Genomic DNA, 21,937 nt, shown 5'->3' with positions numbered 1-21,937 from the left:
TAAACAAATCATAATTTCTATTTTTAGTTACTCTAGCAACACGATGCTTTGGATGGCGATGTCGGTATGTCATGTCATGTAAAGGCTGCAGATCTGTATTTTTCTTGATCGGAGGAACATCAACAGTTTGATATCAACAGAGTATCCAGTCGAGGATGTGTCCTTTCAATTCTTTATTGTTCCGTCTTTGAAAGCAGAGTATTCGTTTTTGTGTAACCTGCAGAGGAAAGCTTATAGCACAGAGCTTATTTTCAAGCAGACACAGCACTTTTCACCCTCTAATGGCAGGGAATTACTCTCACAGGGAACACGATTTCTCCATTTCTTTATTCTGGAGACATGTCGACTCATTAAACTTGAATTGTGACTTAGTCTCACGTTCCGTTCAGAATTTATGGGCAGTGAGAAGGATTCAAAGATGATCTAATAAAATGAGGGTCTCAGGATGTACGTTAGACTACTGTTTCTCCATTTCTACCTCATAACGTGGTTTGAATTATTCAGCAGTCTGACCCAGGCAGCAAAGCTCCCATATTCCTTATGAGTCGCAGATTGAGGACTTGCCATAATTGGTCATCTTTAAGACATTATCAGATGTATATTTTATTGGGCTGTTTGAATATAATCAAAGTACTTGAGAGTATTTTGTTAATAAGAGCCATAAAAGTTACCCTTGGGGAATCTAGCTCTTTGTAGTGAAGATTGATGGATATTATAAATCCCCACTGTACACTGGCTTCTTGTTGAACTCATATACATACATTATACAATAAATAAGCTGCTACAAACCTGCATTATACAGAGAAATGAAAGTAAACAGCACAATATTGACATACAATTAGCCTGGTTGAATATATATATAAATATATATATAAATATATTTTTAAATCTATAATATAAAGTTTTAGATAAACCTGTCCAAAGAATCCCTCCATGACTACCAACCTAACATCTCTTCTATCTCTGTTCTCTTCTCATTACAAGTGTAGGGGAAATCAGCTGTAGTGTTCTCAGTCGAGCCTGGATACTCACGATCTGACAAGTGTTTGTCACAATATGTGCTGTGTGGGATATTTATAGGCCTTTTTCTTGTCTCTGTGTTTAATAATGAGTACAGGTTTGCTGTTGTACTCGCATTTCACTCACAGTATTGCTGACCTCCTGTAAAATTCCCCCCATCTGCTTTTCACAACCAATATTTTCTGTATCTCCAAGAAAATGTTTCATTGCATTAATCAATATGGATAGGAAGTGTTTCTTGTTGTATGTGAACTGCTCATGAGCAGTGTAGGACAGAGTGTGTACCATTCACTGATATCACAGTGTTTGGCTGCAGGGTGCAATGAGCTGGAAACAGCATGTTTTAGCCATGCTAGCAAAAATATGGGGTTGTCAATGGTCTGTCTGTCAATCTAGACTGAAATATCTCAACAGCTATTGGCTGGATGGGTGTGAAATTTTGTACAGACATTCATGATCCACAGAGAATGAATCCTACTAACTTTGTGATCTCCTAACTTTCCCTCTAGTGTCACTGTGGGGTTGATATTTTTGTTTTTAGTAAAATAACTCGGTTATTGAAGGATGCCCATGAAATTTGGTCCAGACATTCATGGTGACCATAGGATGAATCCTAATGACTTTGGTGACTCCCTGACTTTTCCTACAGTGTCACCATGTGGTTCACATATTTGTGATTTGAATGAAATGTGTTGACAACTATCGGATGGATTGTCATTAGATTTGATACAGACATGAATCTTTGTGTTTAGTACTCTTTTCCATATTTAATATTCAATCTAATGTCTAATTCTTACCTAAAAAAGGAAGCAGAAACAGAAGAACAGACATGATTGACCAAGTTCTTGACAAAACAGCAGCTTGTAAAACATGACATGTATTCTCAGTAAACTGACTGATGCACTATAAAAATGTGAGAAGTTGATCTTACTTTATAACCGATAAATTATACTTATTTACTTAATTTTGTGAAGTTGTTCCAACTTATAAATGGTAGGACAGTTTGGCAGCTTATTCTTTCTCACTGTGCTGAAAACATTCAACAACTTGTCATTTTTCTGCAGCAGTTTAAAAACACATTAAACTGTTTAACTCAGTCTCAGATTTAGGCACTTTTATCAGTGCGAAGAAAAGAAGTTCCAGAAATGTCTGCGAAGGTTTAACATTTAAATAACAGGACGGCTTAAAGAGGATAATACCTTTGATTTGATCATAACCTCACAACATATCATGGAGTTAAAGCAGGGATTAGAGAAATAAGGACTGAGCTCTTTATGACCATGCAGCCAGTGATTTTAATCCAATCTCTGTACCCGAACAGTCCACTGAGACGAACACTGAAGAGAATCATTTACCATATGGCTGAATGATTGGACATGGCAAGACAAAAAAAACAACAACAAAAAACAATGAATCATTAAGATTGGTGAGGAAATGGGTCAGTGCAAAGTTAATTGGTAGTCTTGTGTTTGTATGTATTTTGTCAACAGCATAAACCAGCAGCTACTGCCTGTTGTAAATAGGTTATAGCAGTTTGGATTAGGCCTCTTTCATACAGCAGCTATTATATACAGTAGCTATCTTTGTCTTGATTGGATATCATTTATAAGCAAATATACTTGACTTGCATTTTTTGACTAAAAGTAGATAAAATAAAGGAAAAACGTGTTAAATATCAGTAGGTGTGTGCGTCAGTTTATCTAATGAGTTGCTTCATATTTTCAGGCAGTCTAAGTAGGTAGCTGCCTGCAACTGGAGCAAAGTATGTACAGTAAGGTTTCTAATAATAATTCATTTGAAAAGGGTAGTAGGGCGTTGAGAGTGGCGGGCTGCAGACCGGTGCTTTACAGAGGCAGGTAGAGGAAGAGGAGGCGTGTGCATTATAAGGAACACAACAACATAACCGGATAAACAACAAACCTCCTTACTACTGGGAGCCAAGGAGACTGACAGGGAGGAAGATTAGGCAAAATCAACACACAAAAAAAACAAACTTTGTATACAATGTGTGAGGAATAGCGCATGTTTCCCTCCCTTCCGTCTTGGTTCAGGTGGCTGCAGTCGGTGATAATGATCTGTTTTATTTTGGGGATGCCTGGCTGGAAGCGGAGGGGGCCAGACAGGCGGTGACAGGTCTTGTATTCCTGGTGCAGAGCATGTTCATGTGCAGGTCTGATGTGGATGCTAAGTCTAAGAGACAGACACTGTATCCGGGCGCAGTGCTAAAGCCCGGCTCGCCTGCTACAGTATTGGAACATAAATGGGCCACGCTAAATTCAAACAGTCACATGGCAGCGGATGGCCCTGCAGTTACTGCTGTGTCAGTGGCTGCGGAATCATTTCAAATGTTACACATAATGCAAATATGACTTTCTTATCATAACACCATGCCAGAAAAAAACATAACATGACTGTTCGCTTGCAGCATCTCACCATCGCAATTTCAGATCAGTCAAAATTATCATTAAAATAATGAGTTGTGCAGTTGACATTTTCAGGTATGCTGTCCTTCCTTTTTTTACGGCCAAATGCTAATTGTTCATTATGAAATGTTAATATGAAGGTCACACTGCAGTTCACACACCTTATCATTTCAAATAAAACATGTTTATGGCACCAAGTCTTCCTCTCGGCTTGCCAGTGACCACCTTGTTTTTCACATATTAATCCAAAGCCTCCTGTGTGGTTTGTATGGAGGTGAACTCATGCAGGGGGCTGTGGATGTCTGACATGGCCACCGTTTGATGCCCCCTGGTGCAATGTGTGTATGTGTGTGTGTGTGTGTGAGAGAGAGAGAGAAGGAAGAAAGGGGGGTGGAGTGAGGGGGGGGGGGGGGGGGGGGGTCGCTGCTTATATTTGTCAAGGTCAATTAATGAATGCAGGGGTAAGGCTGGCAGGATCCCCAAAACGCCCCTGGGGCTCATAAATTATCCAGAAAACACATTAAAAGACAAGATTTGATCTCCTCCAATTAAGATAATTTAGCATCTTTTCCCTCACCAAATGCCTACATAGTATCCAGTCAGGTGTAGCCTACATCACTCCCTCTCTCTGCCTCCCTCCCTCCCTCCCTCAGCATCCATCCTCCAGCCTGCTACACCACAGCAGCGCCAGCAAACCATAGAAGGATGTCCTGCATGGGCTAATTCTCTCCTGCTTATGTTAATGTACAGTTTTCCCTCTCTTGAGTGGGACACCTTGATCCGTCTTCTCACTGATAAAACAAAAGAAAGAGGATTTTTTTTTGTTTTTTTAACGCTCCTTCAGAGGCTCAGCTGTGCGCCCCCTTCGTCCCACCCTCCCACCCCCCCACCCCTGCACCTTTAAGGCAATGGAGAGGGAGAGAAGCGGCTGCGGAGAAGGAGGCGAGGGTTTATTCCACAGTTCTGTGAGGCAGGGCAGGTTATAAGCGCAGGGACCAGTGTGCGCAGTTTGTGTGTGCGGCTGCGGGGAAGATGCGTGTGCTTGTTGCTCGCCGGACGGAGAGAGGCGGCGAAGAGAGAATGAGTTTTCAGCGCAGCTAACAATCAACTCTATGCGCTTTGTAACCCTCGAAAAAATCCAACTTTTACGCATTTTTTTTTTCTCCATATGCCCGAGGTGACATGTTTGGCTATTTTGCGTGCATAGACTTCTAATTTATTTATTTATTATTTATTGATTCTTTTCTTTATTCAGATTTTTGGAGCCTTTTGTTTGTTTTTTGTTTTGTTTTTGTTGTTTTAATTGTTTAACCGTGGAGTTGGGTGTGCGCATTGGCACTTTGTCCTATGCGTCTCCAGCCTCTGACTCAGCAGCAGCAGCAGCAGCAGCGGCGGCGGCGGCGGCACAGCTCACCTGGACCGGAGCGCACCGAGCCGAGCTCCCTCATGTTCCACGCAGAGCAGCGCTCCGACACGGGGGGACGGATGCACTGAGGCCCCGCGCGGTGCGGTGCGGTCAGTCCGAAAAAGGGGAGACGCACAGTTGTGGATCATACACTATCTCCCGCTGTACCAGGAGACAATCAGCAGCAGGAACAAGCTCAAACCTCCTCCTCTTCATCTTCTTCCCAACGTGAAGGATTGAGAGAGAGAGGGAGAGAGAAAGAGGGAGAGAGAAAGAGGGAGAGAGAGAGAGGGAGAGAGAGAGATTTGCATGCTCCCTTTTCTTTCATTGCAATTGACTTGTTGAAGAATTAAAAGGAAGAATTTACAAGAAGAAAGAGTGCGGGGAGAGAAGAAGAAAAAGCATAAGCTTGGATATTGAACGGAGCGGGGCATGTGGATATTGGCTCTTATCTTTTCCCAGTGCATCTTGAATGGTAGGTGATGCATTTGTGCACGTTAAACTTCAAGTTTATGTTAATTATCCCACAGGACTGAACGTACAAATAATATCTTAAACAGTCTGCATGCATTTGCACATTGAAGGTATTGAATGATTTTTATTTGTGCTGGTAAATTGAACGGAGGAACAGGCTGTTGCTATGTCCTGTCACAAGCACAGAGCCTTTCTGAGGGGAGGGGGGAGGAGGGGGGGTTGATAGTTACATTTACATTAACCTTCATAGAGCTTAAGTGTAAGAACGCTTAACCACTCGTGCATTATACATATTTAAGGTGATCCTTTTATCAAATAGAGAGAGAGAGAGATACACAGAAGGAGAGAGAGAGAGAGAGAGGGCTTATGTAGGTTGAGTGATAGGTGCAGCCTGTACTGCATTAGGAACAACACATTTTCATGTGTTTTTTGTTTTAGTTTGTGCACAATATATTTTTAAGGATATTCTAGGCCTTCAATTAAATCTTATTATTATTTGTGTTTCATTCTCAGTTTGAATTAGAGAAGATTATTTATTCTCTTTCATCACACTGTACTGGGCCTCAGTCTGGGTGCATTTTTCTACATCATTTTTAGATGATTCATGTGTATGTTAAGAGTTTTTTAACCGTATTTCAATGTAGATAGCTTCTAAAAAATATTTCTTAGTAATTAATTAATTTTGTTGTAACACATTTGCATGTTTACCTGTATTAATGAGCATTTGTTTGTTTCATCTCCAACCAGGCAGCAAAATGCATTCAAACACTGCAATTATTCACTTAATGAAAATGAAATAATTTCTTTAAAGATATTTGAATGAATTTTCTATTTAGAACTCTACTACTGAACCAAGATGTTGATAAAAATGTAGTGCATTTATTGAATGCCTTAATAGAAGTAAATGTTTTTATTATTTAATGTATCAAATGTAATAACTTTGCACATATGATTGCATGTTTGCATGCTTTCTGTTAGATCTATCGAGTATCTTCTAGGAAAAAGGATTAAATAGGTTGGCTGTGCTTTCTTTCTGGCATTGCAACCGCCATATTAGAAGCACAGACATGGAGTCATTTTGGATTGGAAAAAAAAAAAAATAGACAAGCCCTTATCACCCTTGCCCAAGTGCACATCACACAAAATACATCCAGATCCTATTTTGTGCACTGTGAATTCCCCAAAAGATAGGTTTGATAAGTGACAATTGTGTTTTTTGGGGCTGGGGGTGACTGATTTTTTTTACAGCGAACACAAGAAGGGTGTGTGAGGAAGGGGGGCAATGAGGAGGACAAGGGGCTGTGGGGTAGGGGGTGGGATGTGCGCGTGTTGGGGGGCAGAAATCAGCTCGAAAGAAAATTGGGGGTATTTAGAAGATCTTTCAAAAGGTAGACGGAGGGAAAGGGTTAAAAAAAATTAAAAAAAAGTGGACACATTGTAAACTGAGAGTAGAGGGTGATGCGTCAAGCAAAGATGACAGGAAAACCATTTTGTGGCCATGCTGAAGGGTTCAATGAAGGCAGTGGTTATTTATAGAAGAGAATGGAGTAAAAGCAGTGACCGTGGCGTACCAAAGACTCCTTTCTGTAATTGATGCCAGACATTGTCCAGAAACAGAGAGGACACTGATGTCCATTTCAAATCTCACTCAATGCTGTGCTGAAATCTCTGTTTGCTGAGCACGATGAATTGCTTTGCTTGTGAATGGCTTTTCCAGTCTCTTTGGTCCAGGCAACAGCGTTGCAAAATGGCTGCTGCTACAGACATCTACATGGAAACTTTGAATGGCAGCAACAGCACTTCTAATTGTGATGAATGCTGCGTTTGTGGTCGCTGCTGATGTTGTACCATTCGTATCGACGGACTCGCTTCATTTGACACTGACCTTTTCTATTGATTCAAAGATTCAAATACTGTTTTGTGGGCAGAAATTAGAATTGCCCAAGAGTGCATTATGACAGTCCTCACTTTGTATTTTGATTCTTTCTGTGCAATGCTGAACTGACTGCTGGCAGAATAAAAGGGCTGTGATTGTTGATCTGACACAGTATTCTTTCTGCTGCACATTTGTTTTCACCAAACAGACCTGCAGAGATTAGTCTTAATGAGCAGCTTCCATCAGAATAGTACATTTTGCACCTCTTGTGGATGGAGAGATATAGCTTCCTGAAATAAAGGCTTTTAAGGCTCTGGTCCAGTACAGGCTGCTGAGGTTGTCTCTATGGAGACCTGGGTAATGAGTGTTGCTGCAGTGTGGGCTTTGGGCTCGAGCAACACTGCACTCTGTTCAGGTGACCCTGGGAATGCTTCCTGATAGATTTCAGCCTGTCACTCTTGCCTTATGATATTTATGGGAGTAACATTTGATCTGATTTAAATGCTTGATTGGTCAAATGCTTTAATTGATTTTTGTCTATTTAGGTTTATCCTTTTAAGGCCGTTTATGTAGATAGTGATATTTGCATTGTCTGTTAGTAGAAAATATCTTTAAAAGCTTATAAATTCAATCCATCTATTTGCACCTCAGTTCTAGCTTTGCAGTGGTCATTTATGAATTGTAGCTACTGTACAAACTCCATTTTGTTCTGAATTGCCGTTTGCCAATTTGAGGACACATTTGCGAGCTCATCTACAGTAGATATAAACAATTCACCGCTGTGGAGAGTAAAATCCGCTGTGGAGTTCACTTCAGTGGTGCTTGAGCTTTTAAACTGCTCTTGCAAAAGTGTCTATTAAAACCTAAATGGAATGGGAACAACATTTTCCAGTTATGAAGAGATAAAATTGGAGAAATGGCATAATGTTGTTTTTGCTCAGCTATGCCAGGGGGGGAAATCTGACACATGCTCAATTGGACACTAATAAGCTGTGTAAATATACAGCGAAGCTCCTCAATTGGATCTTAGTATCACTCTGTGCATGTGTATTTTTAGCTTTCAGCTTAGGATGGTTAGGGGCTGCTGGAGAAAAGGTACCTTCGCTTATTAAAACATAAGCATTTTCAGTATGACTTCATCCAGACTTCAAACATGATTAATGTAGGAACACGGTTTAGTTTCCCTCTGCTTTTTTTCTGCTCCAGATCATCATAGCAACAGACTGAACACAGAAAATTGTCTCTTAGCTCCTTCATACTGAACAACAATTGTGAAGGATTAAAGATTAAAAATGCCCGAACATCTGAATACCTGTCATCAGCAGTTGCAGACTGCTGATTTTGATTTTTTTGGCTATTCATCGAGAATACCAGATATTAACCCTGATAAGCACAGATATTATAATCAACCAGGCTCAAGAGAGGAGAGCTATTAGACATACAGACATCATTCACTTGTGTGTATCTGTATAATTTTAGCAGTTATGAGCAACTAATTGATCACAATGTCATGTGTGTACCTTACTGTGCCACTGAGAGGGAGAAGTCTATGATGTTGTCAGTTGTGAAAGTTGCAATACATGTGTTACACAGCTCCATCTCATAGATATTATACTACTAATTTATGTTTTTCATCAACATAATGAGGAAGGCTTTTAATGAATATATCTGCCAAGTGACAAAGTGTTCACTGACAACATATTTCATTTGTTTTCCTAACAATATTGTATCTGCTCATAGCAACTAAAGCATGATTCAAGTTGTTTGTAGTTATTTAGGCACTCACAGCTCTTGGTTAAGGATAAGGAAAGATCACAGTCTCGGTTGAATATTGAAAAAGTGACTTGAGCCTATTTTGTCTCAAACTTTCACAGATGTCTTATAAAGATACAGTGTTGCATTTCTTTTATTTAATATTTTTTTGGTGCTGAAAGTGAAACATTTGTCCAGTCTTCGCTAGTCTTAATGTGACTGTTTGATATTGTACACCAAGTTTGATACCGTTTGCAGTGTTCTAACCAATTATCACCAGTCAAAACAGCGCTGTGTAGAGGTCACATTAAGGCCAGTGGGAAACTAGGTCTGTGCAGACTTGTGTCTTTTGGTATACATCTGTCACTTCACATAGAGCCAGAATGGCTTGACAGAGTCACAGCAACACACATCAGCAAACAACAACTGAGCTCAGCTCCTCAGCCGCCCATTAATATCAACCCACCAGTCAACACAATGTAGGCCACCGGGAAGGAAACGTGTTTTTTTTTCAAAATGCTGTGATTATTCTTTATTAGTAGTTAGTGCTGACCAGAGTTTACTGATGCTGTGCTGTATTAGTGGTTGGATATTCCTACTTTCATTTAACCCTGTATGTTAGTCTGAGCTAATGAACAGTCCATTTTAATACCATGTGTTATGATAATTTGTAGTTACGACCTTCAGGTGATTATTTCTTCATTGTAACACAGTTTAATAATGAAAATGTAGTTTTAACCTGAAATTGATCTATTTTTTTTTATACATGGTGTTTCAGATTGTATGTAGTAATCCTGGAAACAGGAAATGAAACTTTTAAAGTCCTCACTTCAGTCACATTCTCATTCAGTAACATGTATTCTGATTGGTTGAATTTAGGTCAGAGCTTTGATTCTTCTTTGACTTTTTTACAACCACTGTACAACTCAGGTTTAGGAAGACATTTTTATTGTAACATCTTATTTTGATCATGCATAAGGCTTTGTAAATGAATATTATCTGGTATTTTTCTAAAGACTTACTGTCTATTAGTGACATGCTGTTTTCGTGGACTCGCTAATCTCAGCAGGATTTGTCAGTGCCATCGGGTCAAGATTTTTTGTGTCGCTCCACTGTGTGCGCTTACGCCTTAGCTTGGCTGTTCAGACGGGTGTAGACTCAAGCATATGTTAATGGATGCACATTGAACTGTTAAAGGTTTCATTTAACCCAGACCGGAATGCTTAAGGAGATGATAGTGTGTAGTGAGGCAGAAAAAGAGGAGGAAGAGCGGGGGAAGAGGGACACAGAGTCAGCTTGTGTTATGTGGTATCTAATGCTGAAATTCATATCAAATCAGCCTGGTTTTCCATGCAGAAACAAGGCTATTTTAGGCACTTTTCCTATATATCAGACAGTTATATCATTGGACACTGATGAAGACTGACCAATCTTTAATGTAGGAAGAAGACAAGTTCACTTATGGTTTACAGTTTTGTTCATATTGAGTTCCACAATCCACATTTCCTGGTATAAGTGATAGAAGCAGCTTTAGCTCTTTGTGTAATGTTAGGACAATGCTTTGTACTGCTTATGCTGGTGATAATCAGTGATGCAACTGACATAAGAACAGTGTGATGATTTATGAAATGTCAGGAAAATATGAACTTGACTTTAATAAGGTCAAGGCAAATGGAGTAGAAAAATACTCCGCAATTATTAGAACGTTGGATACAAGAGCGGCTATTAAGGGATTTCCCAGCTTGTGAATGTTTTATGGATAATATGAGAATTGCTATCGATGCTTACTGGAGTCTGTCACTTCTCACAGATGTCACAACCACCATACCACACTTGAGTTTGTTCGGTAACTTTCATAACTCACATGGTGTTTGCATTTGCTTTTAAAAACAGTAAATTCCATTGTGCATTACATGTTTTTAAGATTCTTGCAAAAGTGAATGTAAAGTGCATCAAGACACCAGTGGGTGAACTATTTAAGAATGATGCTGCAAGCAGACTTGTTAAGTCTTTGCTCTAGAACATTGTTCTTGGCATCTGTTGACAGGACAGGTGACTTAACAGGATGACAATTAGTTGTAGTGTTTGTTCTCCATGCAGTCTGTATCCTTTCATTATAAAATAGGGCAGTAGGTTAATGCTTTGGCCACACAGGTACTGCAAGACGTAAGCTAAGTTCAGCTCAGGCTGTTCCCTAAATAAAGGCCCTGGCCATTGCTCTTTGCTCGTAGTCTAGTTTCAGCTTTCCTACATTCACATAAACCCTATTGAAACTTTTTGTTTTTATCTCATAACATGTGGTTTATCTCATTTTCCTCTATCAATTTTCGATGTCTAACACACAAGAATGTAACAGCAAACTTCAGATACTTTTGATTTTGATAAACTCAACATTAGAAGGTTACTTGTCAGTGAGGAGTCCTCCATTCAGAGCTGTACAGTGACATTTTTCAGCTGATTGGCAACTCTTGAAGCTACAACAGCAAATATTCAACAGCAGGGAAACCTCTGTGAACTGACTCTACAGTCAAACTACAGATGGACATGGAAAGAGCTTTGTTGTCTTAAACAGTATTGTGCTTATTTGCCATGAGCAGATATTCTGGGAATCAAACATTTAGAAACATCAGCGCATTGGCAAATATGGCATGAAACATGTTCCATATCTTTACTTCTGCTTTGAACATATCTGCAGAATATGTTGGCAGTGGACATTTCACATGTTCCATATGAATATTTTGCCTCATTTGTTGGGTAGGTGGCAATGCATTATCCTCCATAATGTATTTTTTAAATGCAGTATACTGTAGTTGCATATTCTGATAAAGGTTGGTCACTGGGGTGATGGAATTGTTGCCAAACAACCCTACAGAGACTCTGCCGCCTGTTTGTTCTTCTTGGATGTGGACAGCTATCTGTGTGCTGACAGATCAGCTTTATTTTAACAGTATTTATGGATATCTCTGAAGAAGAGACAGATCCTCCTCCTTTTTTTATCTTCATGTACATTCACAACAGCACCACACTGTATGCACAGTAAGATGATGATGTGAAATGTTTGTGTGAGCATGTGCTAGAAACATTTGAAGCTCAATAATATCTCATCCTGCAGACCCAATCATTTATCAGAGGGTCTTGGTATCCCTGAGAAAATTCAACATATATCTGAAATCCATCTGAGGTGCAGAAAGTGAAAAGCTTCACTGCAGTGATTAGCTCACACTGTTTATAATGTTTAATTCTAAAATTGTGTATAACTTAAAAAAACAGTAGCCAGTAGTAACAAACAGTATGTAACCTACAATCTATTCATATCTGCTCTGTAGTAGCCATTCATAACACATTGACCCTGCTTAAGTTATTATAACCTCCATGCAAAAGGTGATTTCTTAGGTGCAAAATGTGGATATCCAATCAGTGTAGCCCTCTACTGTAAGATATTTGGGTGCAGTTGCTTCTTTATCTTTGTAAGGCTGGTAAACCGGCAGATTACAAAGAATCATTTGCTGACTGTGTAATTAAAAAAAGTGCCAGCTTTTTTGTTTCTTCCAGAGTTTTCTGTTGTCTTGTTTGCTTTTGTAATTTCTCTTTCCTTTTGTTTTTTACAATCTGCTTTATGTGACTTCTGCCATAATCTTTACCAAGACAAGGTTACAAAAAAGATTCAGCAGGTTGTTTATTCTTCTATCAGGCCATTTACAGTATTATTACATCAACGGGACTTGATTTGTGAGGACAGTAAACAAGGACAAAAGGTTTGTATTTTTATATCAGGATATTTCCAATGAGATTAATAAAGACTCAGTATGTTTTGAACCTGAGATTCCCAAGTGCTCAGGTCCCTGCGCTACTTGTTTTGTAAGAAAATAAGTAGAGGTGACCTGGGACTGCCACAGCAATAGTTTGTTAAAAGATAGGTAATAAATAAAAAGATAATATAAAATGAAATAAAACAAACATTTATTTTTTTTAAAACTGAATTTTATACCATGCAGCAAAAAGATATCAAATCACAAACTCACTGGCAGTTTCCCTCTCTTTGGCTGACTACTGGGGTGTATTCATTAGGCGTTACCAAACCGTGCTGATTAGTATTCAAAATCCAGCTCTGTTCCTGTAGCCTGAAATGTGTAACATTTTCAAACATTCTGGCAATGTTTCATTAAAGTGTTGCTAGCCCCCAGCTCCATTCCGCTTCAGTCTCCGCTCTATCAGGCCTTCCCCAGAAGTGATTATGCTAATTGCTGTTTGATCAGATGATTAAATTATAATTTGATTAATCCCGGGCACTAAATGCTCTGAATACGTTGATGTGTATTTTGCTGCCTGGCAGTGTTTGCAGAGCCCCCTTGTCACCAGGCAGGCAGTGTGATACACACAATCCAGGTATAGGACAGAGAAAGATGTATGTAAGGCTGCATTAGGAGGTAGTTATGAACATGAATGAAACACTGGTTTGGATGTACTGTGGTCTAGTAATCACAGAAAACATGATGATTAATAAAGGATCACTGGCGTCTGTGTGCAGATTGAGTACAGCTCTAATGCAGATAGCTGCCATTTTCTCAGCCATTGCTTGTCCCTGTTACTCTCAATTGACCGCGTATCCATCAGGGTGATTTATAATAGTGCTGTATAGACAGCCTGCTGTAGGACTAAATGACGAGGGTCCTATATTGTATCCTCACTATAGGATTCAAGGTGTATTTTTAGTATGTCTGTTCTGTGATGTGTTTGAGTGTGATTATGCTTCTTGAATGAAGGTAAATTGAAGATATGCAGTGGTGTTGATGCACAAAAACTTTATGATTTCTACAAAATAATGCACAGACACATACAGACCCGCATACGTAATAGATTGGCTGGCTGTGTGTTTGCATTAGTAGCAATAAGGGAGGACTGTCTCCTGCAGTGGGGTTACTGAAGATGAAATGCTCTCGCCTTTGAGGCAAATGGAGGCTGTTGAGGGGAGGGGAGGCAGGGATGGGGGGAGAGAGTGTTGTGTGTGTGGGGGGGGTGTGGGGGTGTAGGGGTGGTTGATATTTTTCTGAGGCACAAGAGGATGGCTGTGAGCGGAAAGGCAGCGATGTCTAGTCATCTGACCCACAATCCCATTTAACCCCAGGACTTTGATTTGCCCTCCACTGTCAACTGCCAGCTTATTTCGCCTCTTTGTTTCTCTTCTGCAAATGGCTCTCGTTTTATCTCACCCTCAGACGATACAAAAACAATATGCCCATAAAGAAAATTGCCTTTACCTTATTACTGTACTGAGCCAAAGAGAGAAAAGTATTTAAAATAAATATTTATGTAATCTTTCATTGTGAAAATGGATTCAGGAAAATAGTATATTGTGTTTATCCGTTGTGATGGAATTAAACCATATAATTTTTTTCTTTCTTGCAATTTCTTGTTAATGCAATGCATATTATACACACTCTATGATTAAGATATAAGTAGATTTATTCTACATTCATCTCTGTAAGGCCTGTAAACCAATGCAAGTAATGCATGCAACAATTAAAGACAACATTCACTCTCTTGTGTACAAAAATGTGTTTTCCAAAATTTGTAACTCAGCGCTAATCATATCTTTCAGGTGGAGGTGCTAAATGCAGAATACTGAAAAATTACAAGTGATAAAGACATTGTTTGGATTAGAATGATATTAATCTTTATCTTGCATTTGTCAACTACTGAGAGATTTTTGCTATAAGCAGATAAGACTAACACACTTGTGTTAGTGGAGTATCTGGCAGGCCCAGTGTTGCAGCCACACTGATGGGACAGAAGTTTGACTGAGAGCAATGTTGTCTCTTTCCTTTGATGCAAAGAATGAAATCCAAAATATATCTGTGAATGGACACACATGTGGCAGAAATGGACACATCACCTGTGTGTGTTCAATTGGCATTTTTCATTGAAAAACAAACAGCAGCAGACAGGCTGAACAGCGAACTTGAGTCAACATATCTCAGTCACATTTTTGGACTGTGGTTTGCTCACCACTAATGTTGCAATTCAGCTCTCAGTCATTCATGTCAACATGTTTTAGTCACCACTTGCCTTCAGTCATGTGTCAAATCAAGTCATTTATTTATAGAAAAAGAATGTATAGGAAAACTGGTTAGTCATTACAGACTTTCTAAAAGTGTACATCAGAAAGCTTTTGTGATTCATTGAGTGTTTTTAATACCAAAGACCATCCTCTAATGCAGAATCCAGGAGATTTCACTTCAGCTAGTTCCCTGATGCACTGTTGGAACTCTCACAGGAAAAATAATGTAAAACCCTGCTCAGACTCAAATGTAATTATTCCATTCAGATGCATATGATATCCATATACTGGCTATAGGCTCCTACTCTGTGCTGTAGTATAATATTAAGATGATGTTCAAACTGTCAGCTTTCCTCCCTCAGCTAATCTCCTCGTTCATCCCTCCCTGCTGGGTTTAATGTCCTCCCTCTCAGCTCACCTGAGATCAACCTCCTCTTTCTCTCTCTCTCTCTCTCTCTCTCTCTCTCTCTTTCTCTGTCTGTCTGTCAGCTCAAGTCAGAGCTGCACTTGACAGTATAGCCAGCAGAGGTGGGAGGAATTTGACTGAAATAGAAATAATGCCTCTCCTCCCCTCTCTAAAAGTGTGAGCTTTTTTTGAAGCAGCTCAAACTAAAACCTCTCTTACTAAAAACAAACTCCAGCAGTCAGTTCAATGACAAGATGACAAGACAAGAACTAATGTTTTACTTGTACAACTGGACTCTTGTCATTACTTTGAGGTTGTGAGACTCCAAGTTACTGTCCACATACCCCAATACTCCAAAGAACATAACATTTTTACACTTCAGCTTTTGTAGGTTAGACAAACAAGATATAATATGTTAATTAGTGAGCTCTTGAGGTGCCAGTAGGCAGATTTTGTTACCTTTGGTAGCTGTCTCTGCCCTCCTTCCAGTCTTTATGCTAAACTAGCCAGCTACTGGCTGCAGCCAGGCTGTGAGTCTGCTAGGGTGACCATATTTTTAAACGCCCAAACCAAGACCCTTAAGTGTATTGCACATACATCTTCTGCATGGACCATAGGTGTTTTCATCAACTATTTCAGCGCTTAGCACACCTACTGAGCGTACCTTTCAACACCATGGACAGCACCTCAACAGATGAAAAATTATGTTTTGTCTTCCAAAATCCACCAAGGTATTTGTCAGTACAGTGAGCATTTTCCCGTTGAAAACATTTAAAGACATTTAAAAAACAACTATGGTCACTGGAGAAAAGACATTCAAACAGGGTCAAAAATGAAGTTTTTACACTGACTATTTGAAGACGTTGATTAAGCTCCATCTCTATTATATAGTTACAACATTTTTTATATGAAACATTAAATGCGTTGAAATGATGTCCTCATGTAGACCACATTCTGCTTTCCAGTGCAATATGACTTTGGAGAAATACCTTCACACTAATCAATATCGTCTCTCTTTCAAGCTACAACTGAACAAATTATTAAAAATGATCAAAATCATTAAACAATGTGTTTTGTGACATGTTGATGTTCTAACCACATTTTAGCTGAATGTTGAAATCCTGTTGAAATCCCAGTTGTTTTTTTTAAACAAAACAAGGTACAAATCTCTTTGTGGCCTATAAATAACTTTATGGGCTATAACATAAAATAACTTTAACTTACATCTTCACAATGTATGCCATGAGCTGGTCGAATTTACAAAGATTAAAACATCAAAACATTAAATCACAATTGCAATGTTGTGGGACAAACCGGTGCGTCTGATCACTGTAGAGCCTGCAGACTTGTACAAATAGCCTAATCACAAAAGCAGTTATAGAACAAGACTAAGAGTCTACAGCCATGCTAGCATCCTGATGTTTAGCTGGTATAATATCTATCATGGTCACCATCTCAGTTTAGGCTGTTAGCATTCTAACATTTGCTAATTTGCACTAAACACAAAGTGCCAAGCCAAGGTAATTGGGAAAGTTATTGGATATAGTATTGGATAAGCAAAAATTTTGGCCAGATGATGGTACATCATCATAAAAGTCTATTCCAAATGTCATTGCAAACCTTCTAATTGTATAGACACATAACACAAATCTAAACCTCATGTTGGGGCTCAGGGGAAAGGATCAACAGAGTCTGTATGATTCATCCTATGTGGACCATGAATGTCTTCACAAAATTTTATGGCAATCCATCCAGTATTTGTTGAGATATTTCAGTCTGGACCAAAGTGCTGGACTGACTGAATATTGGTTGAGACTGACATGAACCATGCTGCTAGCATGACTAAAAAAAACCTGTTTGAAGAGAATCAGAGATCATTTATGATTAATTATGATTTATGATAATTTAAGAGCATTTGGATTTCATTAACTAAAATCTCTTGCAGTCATGTGTCAGAGGACATACTGTTGGGCCCGTGGCTGTGGTATTTATGGGTTTTAATTTGACCCTGTAATGCAGTATGTGAGTATGTAACCAGAGTCTACATCAGGCTCTGATTCACACTTTGATATTCATGTGGAATAATATTAAAAGTTGCTACATCGGGTACATGCTGTCATTTCAATGCAGTGTCACTTAGGAAGGGTAATGGAGCATTATGAATGTCTCATATGGTTGTTTTTACCTCATTCTCTTCTGTCTCTTGATGTGCCTTTGCATATTAGCTTCAGTGGCAGCAACAAGAACTTGTTTACTCACTCACAGGAGTTTCTCCTCTTTTCACTCCGTAGCCATCTCTCTCTTTCTCTCTCTGTCTCAGTTGATTTTTAGAAATTGTCCATTTCCACCTTGGTGATGTAACTGATTAAGGTCTTCAAAGTACCCAGTATGTGGGAACTCCCTCGACTCTTGTTGGCGCTCATGTAAATGAGCATTCATATGCATCAACTAACCCTCTCCATGATGACTTTCATCTCGCCCTCCAGAGAGTTGACATCAGAGGAGGGTATCATTGGTTTTACATAGCGGCTGCATGGCACTGAGCACACCGCTCAACATTATTCATGAGGGCAAATTGGGAGCCGGTGATTTGGGAGAGTGAGGGGACCCTGTTCTTCGATCTGTGCATCTCGGCTCTGCACAGCACTTCTCTTTACCGCTTATTGTGTAAGCCCCTAGGGCAAGAGAGGAGGGGGTAGAGGTTGAGGGGGTGCAGGAGGGGGGTTGGATGCTTACTCACTGTCATCATGAGGCCGTCCTGTCCTCCACCCCTCCCTTTTCCACTCCCCCAGCCCCCACTCTCCCCTCCCTAGGCGGTCTCTGCAGAGCTCTGCCTTAATTACCTGCATCGCCTGCCATGAGCTGTCAGTGTGGCTCAGTGCTTGTTTGCCCCAGTGGAGTTGCCCTAATGTCTTGATGCCCTGGTGCCCACTGTAGCACCACAGAGATCTCTGACCTGGAGAGGGCCACACTGTGGCTGAGAGCCAATTGGACTAATGTTTAAATACATTAGCGGCCTTGGGCAGGGCAGACATGTTGTGGCTAATAGCTAATTCAATGTGATAAAATCATAAGAGAAAGGATGAATATCAGGCCGTTGTTGCAGAAAGCTAAGCAGTCAACCAAGATAATATGAAGTAAAATAAAGCATCACTGAGTTTTCTGTCATTTCAACAAGAAAACAAGAAGCTCACAAGCACATTCATCTAAGGTTGATTAATGGTGTTTGGTTGAGGTAAACACAGGCTACACAAAAAGCCCCTGACACATCAGTGGGCTAATGCGCAGGCTAATGCATAGGCCTATTTATGTTGTGTGTTAGTGGGACCTGTATTGATCAGACATTTACTTAAATAAATTGCCTGGGTGATTTGGAAGCAACCACTGACGGGCATTGTCAGAGTGGAGGTTCACAGGTCTTGCTGAGCACACATTACAGGGAAAATAAAAGGCTTGTTGTTTATTCTGTAGGAAGAATAATATCATTGAGGATCTTTGCTTTTTCACTCTGGGAGACATCTCCTTTGTAACCAGTGTGTTGATGTTTAATTCCAACATATTTGAAACATCTACATGTGCCAGTGGAATATTCTCTGTAATGGTGGCAGGCGAAACCAGCAGCATTAGTGGCTGCATTGACTCCTCGCTGTCTCGCCTGTCAACCGAGCCCATGTCAGCCTCTGTGTTCGTGGACTCCCAGACATTAACGCTCATCCCCCCACATCCCTCTGACACGCCACATGCACTCTCCTTGACCGAAGCGTGTCTGGTGCCCTTGAGCTCCAAAACACTGTAGCAGAGGCTCCACAATGGGAAGACTGCATTAGGAGTCACCTGCAATCCACCATTAGAGGTTTCAGTGAGGCCTGCCACCAATAGGTGCTGACATCTGGGACTGCGCTAGGCATTATTTCACATAGCAAGAAGAAGGGGCCCATACTGGACCCCCCTCCTTCCCTTCCCTTCCCTTCCTCCTGTGAGCTCTGCTAAAACTGAAAACACAGAAAAAAAGAGAGTCCATCTATTATACATGTGTCGGATTCATAATTGAACAATATCACTTTTTCCTCTTTGTGGTTTTGGCTCATGGAAAACTGATGTCGATTAAGACGGGCTTTGGCACAGGCTGGCATATGGTGACTGTTAGTGAGAGCATGTGTGTGTGGGCATGACAGGCACAGGAGTGGGTTGGTGTTCCTTCAGCATAATATTGTAATCGAACATGTGTGATGCCAAAAAAACCATATCAAGGAGACTGAGACAGACTGACTTGAAGGATTTGTAGTTTCTGCAATTGAGGAACTGCGTATAAAAAATAAGATTGCAACAACTTGTATTATCAAAATCTCTTTTCCTGGCTGGGTGTGCAGTGTGGGATAGGACACAAGAAGAGGCTTTAAATGAAAGAGAGGACAAACCCAAGCACATTTTTTCCAGGTCTATTCAATAAGTGAAAAAGAAGATTATTCATTTGAAAGTAAGATTCAGAAAAACCAGCACTATCAACAGAGACAGAAATCCTTTGAGATGTGGACCAAAGTGTTGCAGACTGCAGCCTTAATCTGCCAACCAGGCTGACAGCTGACCGACTATCGATAGGGTCCACATAAATCTTTCATCTCCCGTTTCAAGATTCAGCCAGCTCTTGTTTTGATCTTACTCATGTGTTCCCAGTATTATCAATAGATTCTCTAAAGTGCGTTGCTTCCCTCTGCAAAAACAATGCATTGCATATCTCTGAGATGCGCATTTGTATGTGTTACATCTTACTATTTTATGACAGCTGTTAATGAGATTATTATTTAACCGTGCTGGTACAAAAACACACTTGATGACAGCCAACAGCCACCCACATTATGTCTCCAATGCTGGCAAGCAAGCATTAAGATAAATTGGGCTGGTTTGTGTTGGACTATACGACTGAATATTCAAATAATATCCACCAAAAATACAAATTATGTTTATGTAATTTCTGCTTGTATTAGATAATTCTCAGTGAAGAGTCATAGCAAAATATACTGCAAGGAGTGTCTAGCATTAACCTGATTCAATGAATTATCGGACGAGTGGTCCAAGTAGGGTAACATGATGAAGGAGGTTTTTTTTTATCAGTACCCTGACCCAGTAGTCCCCTTTGTTCTTTTCCCAGGACACAGCAGAGTGTATGTGTTGTTTTTATACATTTACTGCAGCACTGCACTTGCAGGAACTCATGAAGGACCAGTGGATGATAAATACAGAGCAGCAGAGTCCGTCAGTGGACAGCTGGGCTCTGTGTGTAATACACACACTTCCTCTGTGGCTCTCTCCCTTCACATTTATTGTCTTTTGCACCTGTATCCTTGTGTAAAGATGGGGCAGGTCTGAATGTGAGAGACAGGGTCAGAGGAGCGGGAAGGAGAGATGAAGGTTAGAGAGGAATACAAACAGACAAATCAGAGCTTGGAGAAGGACATCCTGGGTGGAGGAAGACAATGAAGAGTAAAAGGAATAATGGAAGAAGAAAGGATAGATTTGAAGGAGGTTATGAGAGATAACTGAGATGGAGCATGCCTTTGACCTTTGTCGAGCCATCCACCCTTTTCTTTACATTCTCTTTATGTCTCTCTCTGCTAATAGCGGCCTGCATGTCACTGTCTGAGTGCTTTCCAGCTTTCCCGCCTCCCCACTCAACCCCCACCCTCACTGTTTTCCTTGGCACTGCACTGAAAAATAAATGCACTCCTACTGTATCTATCTGAACTATTGGGATCTGGCAGGGTTCTGCGTCCATCAGGCTTTCTCATCTTAAGGAATCAGCCACCCAGAAATGGGTGGTGGTGGTGGTGGTGGTGGTCTCAATTTTTTATGAGTTGGTGCAAAGCAGATTGAGACAAAAGCAGTTATGAGGCAGCCTCTCTTCCTCGCTCAGTCACCTTTCAAACAAACTCAGACCAGAGGCTGCATGATGGCTGTTTGTTTAAAGTGTCAACCACTGTAGCAAGGCTGGACCTCCTCCCAGCATACACACAAGCTCCTTAAAAAAAGAAAATCTGGCCAAATACAATTCTGATTTCTATTTCCCCACCGTTAGAACCTCCCTTTCAATTTCCACTGTTCATTTTCACTCAGACCTTTCATAGTTACTCAGCTTTCAGCTCAGAGAGGTAGGGTTCAAATACACATCCTGCTTTATTATTTGGTGAATTTAGACACAGATAGGTTTATATTACACCCTTATACTGTACTTTTATATTACTGTATGTTACTGTTCTGTTGGACAGGAAATAGTAGAACACTGCAGGTACACCACTGATTAATACACACCAACAAAATCCCTGGTTTGACTGTTTGTACATCATTAAAAAACATGTCTGTGTGTAAAACATGTGAAATTTAAAACGTCACAAAACAAATGCTTAATTGTTTTTTTTAGCATCTATAGTTTTTGGCACCATGCTGTATATACAGTATATACATTGTACTGATATGAATTAAGAAAAGCTTTTAGGTTATACAGTTAGTCACAGTGGCGCTTTAATTC

At 40.1% G+C, this 21,937-nt stretch overlaps 1 protein-coding gene across 3 annotated transcripts in view; it reads left to right on the top strand.

Annotated features, from left to right (window-relative positions):
• The first annotated feature begins 5,197 nt into the window (after nt 1-5,197).
• The window catches only part of dscama (Down syndrome cell adhesion molecule a), a 92,610-nt gene continuing 75,870 nt past the window's right edge, over nt 5,198-21,937 (top strand). For 2 of the 3 annotated variants that reach the window (XM_042430489.1, XM_042430488.1), the window contains exon 1: nt 5,222-5,323. In XM_042430489.1, coding sequence (XP_042286423.1) covers nt 5,281-5,323 — 43 coding nt within the window. In that variant the 5' untranslated portion in view covers nt 5,222-5,280. Of the gene's footprint in view, nt 5,324-21,937 lie in introns of all 3 variants that reach the window. The other variant, XM_042430490.1, reaches the window with a different exon arrangement.

This window comes from Thunnus maccoyii, chromosome 13 (assembly GCF_910596095.1).
Source record: "Thunnus maccoyii chromosome 13, fThuMac1.1, whole genome shotgun sequence".
Taxonomy (NCBI): Eukaryota; Metazoa; Chordata; class Actinopteri; order Scombriformes; family Scombridae; genus Thunnus; species Thunnus maccoyii.
This window is presented reverse-complemented; position numbering and strand designations above follow the sequence as displayed.